The sequence below is a fragment of the Hyalella azteca genome, unplaced genomic scaffold (genome assembly GCF_000764305.2).
Source record: "Hyalella azteca isolate HAZT.00-mixed unplaced genomic scaffold, Hazt_2.0.2 contig6160, whole genome shotgun sequence".
NCBI lineage: Eukaryota > Metazoa > Arthropoda > Malacostraca > Amphipoda > Hyalellidae > Hyalella > Hyalella azteca.
In genome coordinates, this window is record NW_025936328.1 from 143,533 (window position 1) to 157,082 (window position 13,550).

At 37.7% G+C, this 13,550-nt stretch overlaps 1 protein-coding gene across 1 annotated transcript in view; it reads right to left on the reverse strand.

Annotated features, from left to right (window-relative positions):
- Nucleotides 1-13,550, reverse strand: part of LOC108670176 — a 130,585-nt gene that overhangs the window by 112,114 nt on the left and 4,921 nt on the right. The window contains exons 2-3 of the mRNA XM_018157636.2: nt 2,240-4,127; nt 1,883-2,003 (exon numbers count right to left, since the gene is read on the reverse strand). Coding sequence (XP_018013125.2) covers nt 1,883-2,003; nt 2,240-4,024 — 1,906 coding nt within the window. The 5' untranslated portion in view covers nt 4,025-4,127. The remainder of the gene's footprint in view (nt 1-1,882; nt 2,004-2,239; nt 4,128-13,550) is intronic.

The following is a 13,550-nucleotide window of genomic DNA, read 5'->3' on the forward strand; positions in this document are numbered from 1 at the left end:
GAACGAGAAGGAAATAATAATAAAATATAACTCAGTACTCACTGCAGTGAGTCTAAAATTAGAAAAAATACAACTCAGTACTCACTGCAGTGAGTGTAAAATTAGAAAAAATATAACTCAGCACTCACTGCAGTGAGTGACAGAGAGCGTATTTTCTCGTCGACGAAAACGTGAAGTCACGGACGGACGGACAGACAGAAGGACATGGTGAGCACAATAGTGCATTTTTTTCATAAATGAGAAAATGCGCTAAAAATAAGAGTTTGAGGGATGTTCCATAAAATTTACATGACGACAGATCCGAGGAAATTTATGAACGAGAAAGAAATAATAATAAAATGAGAGTTCGAGGGATGGTTAATGAATTATACCCGCCACAGAAGTGAATGAAACACTTTCATTTGTGAAGAGAAATGTGAGTGTTAAATAATTATCAGAAAAATTCATGCATATCAGTTAAAATATCATTGAAGCATTGGGAAAAGAACTCAGATAAGAAGCGAAAATTTGAAAGTGAAATTGTGAAATTTATTTTCAGTCCCAGTATTAAGTTATACTTAGATCGACAATGACATTGACTGTAAGATTAATTCAGTTGTATTTTCTTATTTATTCATGCACGCATTTCATTCATTCGCAAACAGCAGGTTTCGTTCGATAAGTTAACGCGTCGTGTTTGGAATGTTTTTTTAAGAATTAACAGTTAAACATCAGCTTTTATTTAACCTACACTGATGTTTCTAATGTTTTTTTTCAATAGTGAACACAATAGTTGACACATTCGTGTGCTGATTTTCCCGTCTTAACGTCCCGCATTTGAAATCTTGTAGCTGTTCTCATCCCTTCAAAAATTTTACTATGTTATAAAATAATGGCAACCGTCAAAGCCGTGAGTTTCGCAAATTTCGTTCCCAAATAAAGCAAACAGAGGCAAATAACATGAATATCATTAAAATTCAAGCCAAGGGATTAAAAATATAAATCCCCAAGCGCACAATCGTTTTATAATATATCATTTGAATTTAACTTGGCATTGCAACAGAAGAATCGTTTTGCGACAGTAATGGTGGTAAATCACAACTTCATAGACCGGATTTCAACCCTGAAGTCCTGAAATGAACCCCAACCGAGAAAGGTAGAGATCTATAACATAAAAATGTATGCTTCATGCATCAAGTTAATGTAATTATTAAATAAGAACAATCTCTCGATGGAACTATAAAAACAAGCGCGTCAACATCGCAGTATTTAGCCCAAGCGAGAGGCTCTTCTAGAAAACCTCCATCAAAACGTCGCGGCAATGGATCAACAAGCGCGGAATTTCTCATTTCTAGCTTCGACCTTCAATCTAAATTTGAAGCTTCAGTTGTTGATGCGAGGCTTTGCACCTGCAATGTTAGAAACGCACTCTGGCTTCATCGAACAACATTGAATGGGACATTTGTCTTACGAAGATCCTGCAAGTAAATATTTTGGCAATGATCTTTCTTCCGGCTGGGGCAAGGGGCAAAAAAAGACTTGCGTATTGTATTCAGGTTAACTACTAGTAACAAAAATTGTGTCTTTCATTTTTCGAGAATAAGGATGAGTATCAATTGCCAGGAAGAATATTCGTGAAACAGATTTATTGAATATGAAATTCTCTGCGGGCTGAGCAAAAATGGAAATTTGAAGAATCTTTCGATAATTCGAAAGATCTTCACTGAATCTATGATCCAGTTTACTGGACAAATTTAGCGTGCAGATTGAGGCACATATTTAAAATTATAAAACAACCACGTAAAAAATAATCGTTAGGTAACTAATCGTAATAGGTATGGGTCGGATCCAGTCCTCGAATGCCAACTTATCCACACAAGCAATAAAGAATCGCTCAACTCACCCAAATCCCTGCCTCCTTTAATGCTGAAGCCGAAGCCCATGATCGGGTTGGGGTCCTTCTGAATGGTGATGCGCTTGATCATCGTGCCTCCTGCGCCTTCTCCTGGGAACTTACGGGGAAGCTGAGAACACGAGTATGTATCAGAAAATATCGTTAAATTATTATAAATAACTGTCTTTTGATATATCTTGTACTCCTAAGATAGTTTACATCGCTTTAGCACAGGTTACATGGTAAATTCAACTTCATCAGTCATTAGAAAACTATTATTTATTTAGGGATTGCAAACTGATGTAAACGATTGGCGTCTAACTCATACATTCGTAATTTTATGCATTTATTTATGTTTAAGTTCACCTTCACTCTATCGATGTCGTCCCTGCTCGCGACCTTGCTCCTTCTGAGAGAAGATGTCGATCTTCTGCGCCTCTCGGCTTCCGCATCTCCCTCGCTTCTCTGTTTGGTGATGTGACGATGTTGATGTTGAGCGTGATGGTGGTGATAGTGATGATGTCTGTGGCGGTGAGGATGATGGAAGCTGTGATGACGACTCCGTTGATACTCGTGGTAATCTTGATAAAACTCGGGATCTTCATCCAAGAGGTGCTGAAATTTACGACTTAACGGATCTATAGAAACTCGAGTTGTTTGTAATGCGGGCTCACTCACATGTATGTAATCATGTTGTTGGTAGGGATCGCTCTCCAGGTCGTAGTAAGCCTGTTGGGGTTGGTCGTGTTTTGACTGGGGTCGAAGTGGCAGAGACGATGAAGATGGACCATGGTCATGTTCAGAGCCTGGTGCTCTCAACTGATGGGTAGACTCAGATCGAGTAGAAAGCGAGGGTACGTTGTGTACGTTGTCATCTCCAGGAGCTTGAACTTCTACTTCAACCTGGAATGTGGTGAGGTGCGACTTTGCACTTTCCGATTTCTGTTCAGATTTTGAATCTGAAGATGAACGCTTCACTTCATCACTATGAGATCTAGAACGATCAGTTTCGGACTCAATATTGCCTAACGTTCTCTCGGTACTATGAGATTTTTTCAGCTCTGAGGTGTCTTTTCGTTCAGCAGCTGTGGTATCTGGGTATCGGATAGGTTTGAACCCAAGTCGCCTGGATAGATTAGAAGCGTTGTTTTCGTCCACAATTGTAGTAGGATGTTGCTGACCCTCCAATAAAGTACCTTGCTGCTGGATTTGAGGCCACATTTGAATTTGCACTTGGGGAATGGGAACAGCAGTTGCCTCCAAGTGATCGAGCTGCCTTTGTTCAGGATGTGATCTATGCTTCCGCAGTGGTGGATGACGTCGATGCCTACCGCCTACATAAGACCCACTTGGAGTAGAGATATTTTGAAATTCAGAAGGGTATGGATCTTTCGGTCCTGTATAACCATCATCATAAGGATATTTATCATAGTGTTTTCTTCCATTGTCCGGTCTGTTAGATGGACCAGGAGGGCTATAATTATCGTACGGCGGAACAGGCGATGGTGGAGGGTCCCGTAAGTGAGGAGACGAAGGCTGAGGTGGAGGAGGAGACCCATGGGTGTCCAAAAGAAGATAGGAATCTTGTAGCTCTTTTTGCAATCTTCGCAATGCAGCTTCGATTTTCGCTACCACGAGTTGCTGGTGCGACATTGGAAGAGGTTCAATTGGGATTGGAGGATGGATATCAGGTTGAAATGCAAAATAAGACGAAGGGTAACAAAGTTCTGGGGCATAGTGGGGAGATCGAGGTAGTGGAAATTGAGGTGGGTAGTGCGGTATCGACTGTTGGGCTATGGGAAGTTGTGTGAGAAAATAAGATGCAGTTGAGGGCGTTGGGTCTTTAGGAAGGGTCAAGAAATCCTGAGGGTAAACATGTCCAGGATAATGGACAGCCGACGGGTCATGGATGGGGAAGACGTTGTGGAATCCGCTATGTATTGACTGAGTCGGATACAAAGGAGCCGGAGCGCTGTGGCTCCGGGGCTCTTGCGGCGGCAGTGATGAAAACCCGGACACGATGGACAGCGCCGGGGAAGCGGGAAAGATCCCGGGCACAATCGGGCGCTGGGACCGAGGATTGTCATCGGACAGGCCAAGGGAATAAAGTTCTCTTTCGATGTCATCATTTTCGGCTGTGAGGAGGGGCATTGCGGACTACCGCCCCCCCACAACCACCAACGCTGCCCCTCCTATGAAAAACTTTTGTGCTTCTTGCTCCTCTACTCATGTCGAACCCCAGCATTCAGGCAACCTGGAATATTGAATATGATTTTAATCATAATCGATAATTATTAATTAATCGATAATTAATTAATATAATTAATTATAATTATATTACATTTTATTATTATAATTAATTATATTATAATTATTAAATTAATATAATTAATTAATCGACATCGTAATTATAGAATGAACCAAGAACCAAGAACTATAAAAACTAAATTTTAAGCAGTACTATCGCTGTAACCTCAGTTGTCGTGGAAGTGGTATCACATGGAAAAAGACACCAAAACAACTTTGTAACTATATTAAACAGCGAAATAATGCAAATATAAATCAAACACATTTTTATTCAAACCAATTTAAGTTAGGCTTTCCATGAACGTATTTGCATATATCTTCATGGGATTGGGATTTTTATTTCTGCTTTTAGATTCTTCATTAAGTTAGTATCTTATACATTGTACAGGGTGACACAAAAAAAACAGAGCTCACTAAAAGTCTTATAACTCCTGAAATTTTATTCAGTTTGAAACAAAAATTCTATGGAATTATGTACAACCTATGTAGCCAACATCTGCAAAATCTCAATTCTATACCACAAAAACTCTTTGTTACAACTGCAAATGTCTTTTGCTCTGTAGTCCAAGGCATCTCGAAGCTCACACGTGGTAGACTCTTAGATCAATCCGTCTTCTTAATGAATCTGAAACAAATAACAGGATTACTTGAGTATTGTGGAAATTATTCAACTTTTTATGAGCTCTGTTTTTTTTGTGTCACCCTGTATCATGGTGCTGTCGGCGCTGAAGAATAAGCCTGGTGCTATCAGTTAAATTTGTCACTGGTATGAAGTTGACTCAAATTGTTTGTCCTTACAAATAATAGTAAAATAACATTCAATTTTCGTTGAGCATTATATAACGGTAACTAGTAGTCTCTAAATCTCTGAAGTAGAACAAATAAGCTCGAAGATGAGACACCAAGCTCACTAAATTTGATGTGTAGAGACAATCGTACATATTGTTTTGCATGGACGTAAATGTGCATAATCGAGTAATATTATTAGCGCATTTGCTCATTTATGGAAAAAAGTCACTATTGTGCTCGCCATGTCCTTCCGTCCGTTTTTCCTTCCGTCTGTCCGTCCGTCCGTGACTTCACGTTTTCGACGACGAGAAAATGCGCTCTCTGTCACTCACTGCAGTGAGTACTGAGTTATATTTTTTATTAATGTAATCCGTCAGTTTGAAGTACATGACATGAAGTCACAATAAATTTTATTTTTTATTACATACTTCCCACTGTGCACAAAATGTGTCGCTACAACGGAGTAATTTTATTACAGTTTGTTCATATCTCATTACTTAATTCACATTGCTTGAGTTGCCTTTCAATTTACAAATATACAAATTTCATCTACGCGTACATGTGTGGCTTCAAACAATTAATTGAAAAATGCCGAGAATTTTAGAATTTTAAACTGTTCACTTGATCTAGAGCATGTAAGAACAAGGTAAGACAAAATGCATAAAGCAATTTACTTCAATGTCGGAGGAAGCATTTAGTGTCAATGGCACTTCATCTATCACTGTTCTTTTTGGCGCATTTTCTCATTTATGGAAAAAAGGCGCTAATGTGCTCGTCATGTCTGTCTGTCTGTCTTTCTGTCCGTGACTTCACGTTTTCGTCGACGAGAAAATGCGATCTCTGTCACTCACTGCAGTGAGTACAGAGTTACATTTTTTGACAACATGTCAAGGCAGACTTTATAATGTATAAATGTATTACGTAGCTCACTGGATGATCAAAAATCCAAGATTTAAAATCTCAATAGAAAGTTTCAATTCAATTTTGTTGATATGGCATTTTTATGATAACGAAACAGCGCCCTTTTAACAATAATGATTTTTATGTCATTGGCTCAATGTCGTAATAGAAACTTACTTTCGGATTATTGAAACTCCATAAGCTTGATTTACATGTATTTTCTTCTGCTCAACAAAATATCTAAACATTCCTATATTTTTCATCCACTTAGAAGGAGGATGAATAGTCACCCTCAATAATTTCTCTTTCATTGCCACAACAGAAAATAATTGGTCACCTCTTAAGGGAAAACTTAAGCAACCATGTAAGTTGAGGAACATATGTAATATGTGGGATATATTCAATTTCCAGACCAATTACCAATAATAAGAAAGTTGTTCAAAGTAAATCAATCGACAGGATTAAAAAAAATCGCCCAGTGCAATAAGAGATACTTAAATACTCGGCGTAACATCCGTAGACTAACTGCATAGTGTCTATAACTACAACGTTTCTGTTTTGATCATTTTGGTCCTTGCATTCAAACGAGCGAAGGGTAATTAAATGAAATTTATCGAATCGTATTAAAGAATCTGTAAATTCATATGAGCAGATTGGTTAATTTGTCGATGAAAATTAAATCCATCACTTAAAATACTCTCGTTCCAGAAAATTAACAAGAAAAGTTCACTGTTCCAAGCCATTTTTTTTTTCTTGAATTAACACCCGTTTTTCACCCAATGATAGTTTGATAGACTATATATTAAGAATATTCAGAACTTAAAGCCCAGAATTATCGACCTTTTTCAATAAAAACAGTTTTGCGATTTTTATTTAGACCAATATAAATATCATTCAATTTTAAAATAGAAACTATCCTGTCGTTGCAATTTGTACAGCCGAAGATGCCGCTGCGCGCAGCCTCTGGCTTGGAGAGGCAGTGAGTGCTTCTGACAGCTGCTAACATTTCTCATAAAAACAAACGAGCAGCGGTGCAGGTACTGTCGGATAATGCAGCCCTATTTCATTCTAATGCATGACAACAAAGCGAGGAATAGCCTCAAAGAACCACTTAATGTGATCAATGTCTCCATGACCGCAGTCCCTGCTTCATTGTAACGAACGTGACGCGAATTTCTCATCAATTATGACATGCTTTTCACTTTTAGTGAGTTATTATTCGCATGTAAATAATCAAAATAAGGAACAACATAAATGAAATAAGCTCAATTGTAAGCTACTCGTAATTTTACCCTGTCATGAATAGAAAAGTTTTCTCGACATTTTAGAAACTTAATTTCACCATCCAGTTAAATTTCGATATTCCCCATAATAGTAGTTAGAACAATTCTAATTTTCAAGGTAAAATTCTGACAGATGTGGTAATAGTTTCCACTGCAAACACAATTTTATTCCACAATACAAGCATTATAATTTTAATTTGCGTCGCGAAAATTGTCATCCATTTCCAAGGCATTTCATGGAAATAAATAAAGCTACTAGACCTATATACGAGATTAAAAACCTAATATCTAGACGCGAAATGTTTTGATCCCCAGCGTGAAACGTCTCTCATTAGGAGAGAATGTCATATCGGGCCGGTGATTAGGAATATCATTTGCAACAGTGCAGTGAACACGGCCAGTAAATTAGCAATGCACCTAACGCCTACATGAGCAATTATCTTTCGAGACCTATTAAATGATCAGAAGCAGTGATAATTAAGACGGATTAGGAAATTAGCTCAATTTGATACAAGAATTTTTTTACAGCATTAAATTTGTTTTTTTTTCTGTAATATTAAATTGCGAGAAATAATTAAAAAACTGAGAGTAATGCTGATAAACAGATTCTAAGGAAATTATTGAGAGAATCAGACAAAAATAATGAATAAATCGCAAATTAAAGTTAGTAAAAATTTCACAGAAAATTTTTCACGAATGCGAAGCCTTTCGCAATGATATTACTGAAGGATTCTTTCACGGAAATAAAAAATTCGTGTTCGTATACGTATATTTAATGTGTTGCTTTGCCCGATTATATTCCCCCGATATGGTTTGGTCCGAAACTGTGTGTGGATTTATTAAACCGCAAGCTCTATACCAAAGCATTCTCAGATTTTTCATTTAATCAGCGGAAACTGCATCACTAAGAAGAAGAAAAGGAATGTTAAATTACGCGTGCTGGCAGCGGTGAAGTTAAAACAATTAAGTTGAAAGATGCATCGTTTCAGCAATGGTGCTATATAAAAACCAAAGAAGATAACGAATTCATTCGGGAAGACGGAAAAATATCGTACTTTCTTTAAAAGAATAATTGCGTAATTAAATTTATTATGATCTTCAAAATCAGAATATAATGTCATTCTTTCATTTTAATGTGTATATTTCATGAGCCAATATAATTTTGTAATCGTTCCAACCATCATTGAATTGATGAGTCAATTCAATTCAAAATGAGTCAATCCGACTCAAGTAAATTTTGCGAATAATTAATCACTTCTAAAATGCATTTTAAGATCTAAATACCCCGAATAATTCTTCAACTAAACGATACTGACGTATAAATAGCGAAACTTGTTTAAGTATTCCCGTCGTCAACAATTTATGCTTGATCCCCAATAGAACCAATGAGTTCTGATTTTTTCACCATCTACGATTTTTACAACACTTCTCTTTAACTTCACTTCTTGTTTGTTTATTTGTTTGTTTGTCTGCTACAATCTTATATTCGATATTTAACACACCTTTACCTGTCCAATAGATCTGAAATTTCGCACACTTGCGTAAAGTCGGAGACAATGCTTAAATCAATTGACAGAATACAGAATTTAAAAAAATTCATTTTTTTTGTTAAAAAAATTGAAAAACTAATTTTTTAATATATAAAAATAAAATTTGAAATTCAGTGTACATGGAGAACAACGGGGACACTGGCCTTTGGAAGTGTTGTCTTTAAAAAGTAATTTTTAAACGCATATTATTATAATTCTGGTCTCCATGTAAAACCTACTTCCTCCCCTTGAGCCTGCCTCGCAGCAAACTAACATAGTCTGATCTCAATAACCAGTACTTATATATATCACATATACATATTTGTATATCATGAACATATTTCTTCCAGTTTATTCCCAGCTGAGTCGCAAAGTTAGCAACGTATCTACACTGATCGATGGAGACGCGCAAGTTACCGTCGCTCAGCAGCCCCTAGAAATGATCTGATGAGTGGTGGAGAGCTCAGAAATATCTACATATGTATATTATAGGTCTTTTAGAGTTAGCTAGAGAAGATTTTAGAGTTAGCTAGAGAAGAAGAAGAAGAAGATGAAGCATTAAATAGGCGAAAAGAAGCAAAATGAAAGTAGAGCTATAAAGTCGGCAATAATCACGATGAAAGAACAAGTGAAAAAATTGAATGTAACAATAGCTAAATGCACAGGCAAGAACAGGACGGACGTAAAAGAGCAGTTAAAATTTCACTATGGAAATAGAGCTTTTGTTACAGGAAGAAATAGGAGAGTAAAAAAATATCAGGCAAAAGCTGGTTCAGGACAACAATAGATGTTCATGATAAGTCAGTACGGGAGTAGAAAGCAGGTACTGGTAGAAACAGAATGAAAGTAAGACGTTAGGTACATGCATAAACAGAACGGAAGTAGAGCTTCAGGCGCAGAACAGGACGGAATTGGAGCCTCAGGCCGAGGCTTAAACAGGATGAATGTAGAACTAACGAAAAAGGTTGGAACATGACGGAAGTAGAAAAGGATGGAAGTAAAGCTCCAGGCGAAGGCTGGAATTGGATTGAAGTGAAGCTTCAGGCGCAGACTGGAGCAAAATGGAAGAAGAGCTTCAGACACAGGGTTGAACAAGACGGAAGTAGAGCTTCAGGCGCACGCTGGGGCAGGACGGAAGTAGAGCTTTAGGCGCACGCTGGAGCAGGACGGAAGTAGAGCTTCAGCCGCACGCTGGAGCAGGACGGAAGTAGAGCTTTAGCAGCACGCTGGAGCAGGACGGAAGTAGAGCTTCAGGCGTACGCTGGAGCAGGACGGAAGTAGAGCTTCAGCCGCACGCTGGAGCAGAAGCGCAAGGCCACCCAGGGATATTGATTGTGGGGCTCCCAGTTGCTCTCGTTTAGAAAGCAGCGACTGAGGCGCAGATAAAGCGATTACATTATGTTATGGGAACCCGGAATGCGTGACATGCGAGAATATTGTAATTTAATTGGTTAATTTTTATTTTTATAAAAGGCTGAACGTACATTATCTTTACATCAATTTTAATTATTATCCTTTAATACATTATTGATGTTTAAATGAATTCACCACATCGTGAACTTTCATTATTTTGAAACAAAACCTTAGTGTAGGTTAAGCATCCGCGGTGTTCTGGCATGGTACTAATACAATCCTACTCTAGATTAATGATAAATTATTAATGTGAATAAAGTTTAGTAAAATTACGCGCATCTATTGACAATTGCCCACGATTTAAGTGGAAACACGAAGAAAATAAATTGTGGTCCAATAGGCAGGAATTATCAACAGCATCAATGTGAATGCAAGAATAATGGAAACACGTAAAGAAATATTAGCGTTCTCGACACACTTTAATATTTTTGTCGAGTAGCTAAAAACGAACATAAAGCTTAGGCACCAAGATAACGCTACAGAATATAGGTGACGCTATAAATAACCAGTGTTTTCAATAGCGTTCGCAAGTCAATAACCGGGATCAAAATCGGCTAATCAATGGCCACGTCCATTCTGTGACCCCGGACGCAGCACGCTACGGAGGTCTCGTTGAGAGGTGATTTGTTATCATCACTGTTAATATGGATGAGACGATATCGTGATAGTAGGACACGTGTGCGTTGTGAGTAAGTGATGTTTAAAAGTCACACGCTCTGACTGCGCTTTGTATATTCGTGAAACTGAACCGTGTTATTCAACGGTTTACATGCGTTACATCTCTGTAAGAAGTTTGATGAAACAAAATGAAGCAATTAAAATACAAAAGCATCAACGGACTATTGCATCGTGCAACAGATCCCATTTACAGGAGTGAACAATTTGCTCAATATTTTAAATTACGTAATGACCATTTTAAACAATCACAATTTATTCATAGTTTAATAATCTGTCAGTACTAAATATTAAATAGAATATTTTAATGCCATCTTATTTTATAGAAAAATTATTCTACAATTCTAACGTACTATCATTCGTAATATAATTCAAACATTGTACGGTGAATATAAAACTAAATAGCGCAACAGCTGAAAACCTCGACCACTGTACATTTTTCAAAATGGGGATGAGTTTCATTTATAAATTGTTTCATTTGCGTATGACGAGTTTTTGTCATCACAGGAAACACAGTGTGTATGCAGCGACATTAGAAGTGCAGCAAATAGATTCTATGTGAGGCCCTGTATGTACACCAATGAACTAAACTACTGTAGAGACCGACAAGATACTCAGATGAGAGTTGCAAAATACATGAGATACGAGTCAAGCCATGAGATCCTAGCACGGGAATAGTAGATATGCAAATCTGGAACGCTCTTACCAAGAGGAAACTCAGCCAGCGGGTTTGAGCTGCCAATTAAGCATGTTTCATTGTATACGTATTATCAAAATGTTCCATTATTTATTATTAAAATGTTATTATTTTCAGTAAATATATAACACGTAGTCTACTTGTGAATCGGCACTTTCCAGAATTCGTTCATTAACTCGATTCAAAGTATTTCTGAACGTTGTTTACATTGAAAAATTAATACATTGCAAAACGTAGCGATGAGAGCATCAAACCTGAAATTATTCTCAGAGGCGTTATTCTAGATTATGTAGCATCAGTGAATAGAGCTGAGGCGAAGAGAGCAGCTAGGGGCAAGCGGCCGTAAGATGGTCAGGCTTCTAACCCAGGCGGGGTATAGCTATTGCCAAGACCCAGCAATTGAATGAGAACTCAGAGAGCAAGCGAGAGGAGGGAGAGAAGTCTCTTGGCATTCCGAGACGCCAAACTCAAACCTTTGAAATTTCACTGAATTACAATCAATCACAGTGAAGAGTGTAGAAATTAAAATGAATTTACTTTAAAGCGCTATCTGGGAATAAAATCTTGTAAAACAAGTGTAGAGATAAAATTTCAGTGAAAACGATGAAAAATATTCAGCAACACGAATAATGCATTTATAACAAATCTGAACCCTCCGATTACAATACAATAATTATCTTCAAAATCACGATCCCTTACCGAAGGTAAGAGTTATCAATTCCAGGTACGCAGGTTGTTCCAGCAAAAACTCCGTTCAAAATGATACTAGCTTGATCAATTGGAATGGTGCGTGATATAAAGAGTCTCGTGGTAAAATAACGCCCAGTTTTCCGCAACAAATTGGCCCAGAAACGTGGCTGGTGTGGGAGTAAAGAGATCTAGCAAGGCAAGCCGTGGCCAGGAGTGGGAGTTTAAAGGGAGGTCCCTCGTTGGTGAGGAGTAAGAAAGAGGGGAGCGATGAGGGTAGTGGGGATGCGTACACATCAGTATGGGGGAGAGGGAAGAGTGGAGGCCAAGTACTCGACGTTGCTGTGAATGTGAAAATAAAGTTATGTATGTATTACGGTACGTATTATTGTATGTATGTATTATTATGTATGTATCCTTCGTGAGACTAGGAATATGGAGGAAGGCATAGAAAAATTCGTCTCAGTAAGTGGATTGTAGCGCATTTTCTCATTTATGAAAATAAGGCGCTATTGTGCTCGCCGTGTCCGTCCATCCGTCTGTCCGTCTGTCTGTCCGTCCGTGACTTCACGCTTTCGTCGACGAGAAAATGCGCTCTCTGTCACTCACTGCAGTGAGTACTGAGTTATATTTTTTCATCAACAGTGTGAGCGCATACAAAAGAATATATGTCATTGAACTTACAACACAAATTAATCAATTACCAAATAAATTTACAATTACCGCCTAGATTTGCTAAAATATCCATGACTTTAAAAGATTCGCAGATATGAATGTTCGATTTGATCTAAATAAAAACAGAATTTCAATTTGAAAATGCTAGAGTAAGTAATTCAGCTAAAATAGATTACGTTCATCACCGTACGTAGGGCCATCACGCACCTCGCTCGCACTTAAGTCAATTGCGTCCACCTGACCCTACGTGCTGCTACCCTCGTCTGAGGCGCTGACCGTAATACGTGGTCATTTTATGTGCACTTGCAACTAATTTCATTAGAGTAACTCAATAATAATTCATAGATAATAGAAAAATCTCATGCAAAGTTCGCATTTCCTTGCGCACTAACTTATATTATTACAGTGCACCTTGAATGCCGCAGAAGATATGTTCCTAGACTACCTACCTGCCATTTTTTGAGCATCCGCGAAGTGGCCGCATTACCTCTTTTCTATCAACTATAGTTACTTCTGCATTTTTATGGGACATACATATGAAAGAATTTGAACACATACATAAGAAAGAAACGTTTTCTTTAAAAATATTATTAATTTTTGTGGAGTTTTCTTTACTTTTAAGTTTTTAATTTGATTACTAACTGCGGATTTTAAGAGCTTCTTGGCGGTTCGCTGATCTTTCTTATTATATACCACTCACTGCCTTATTCCTTCAACATATT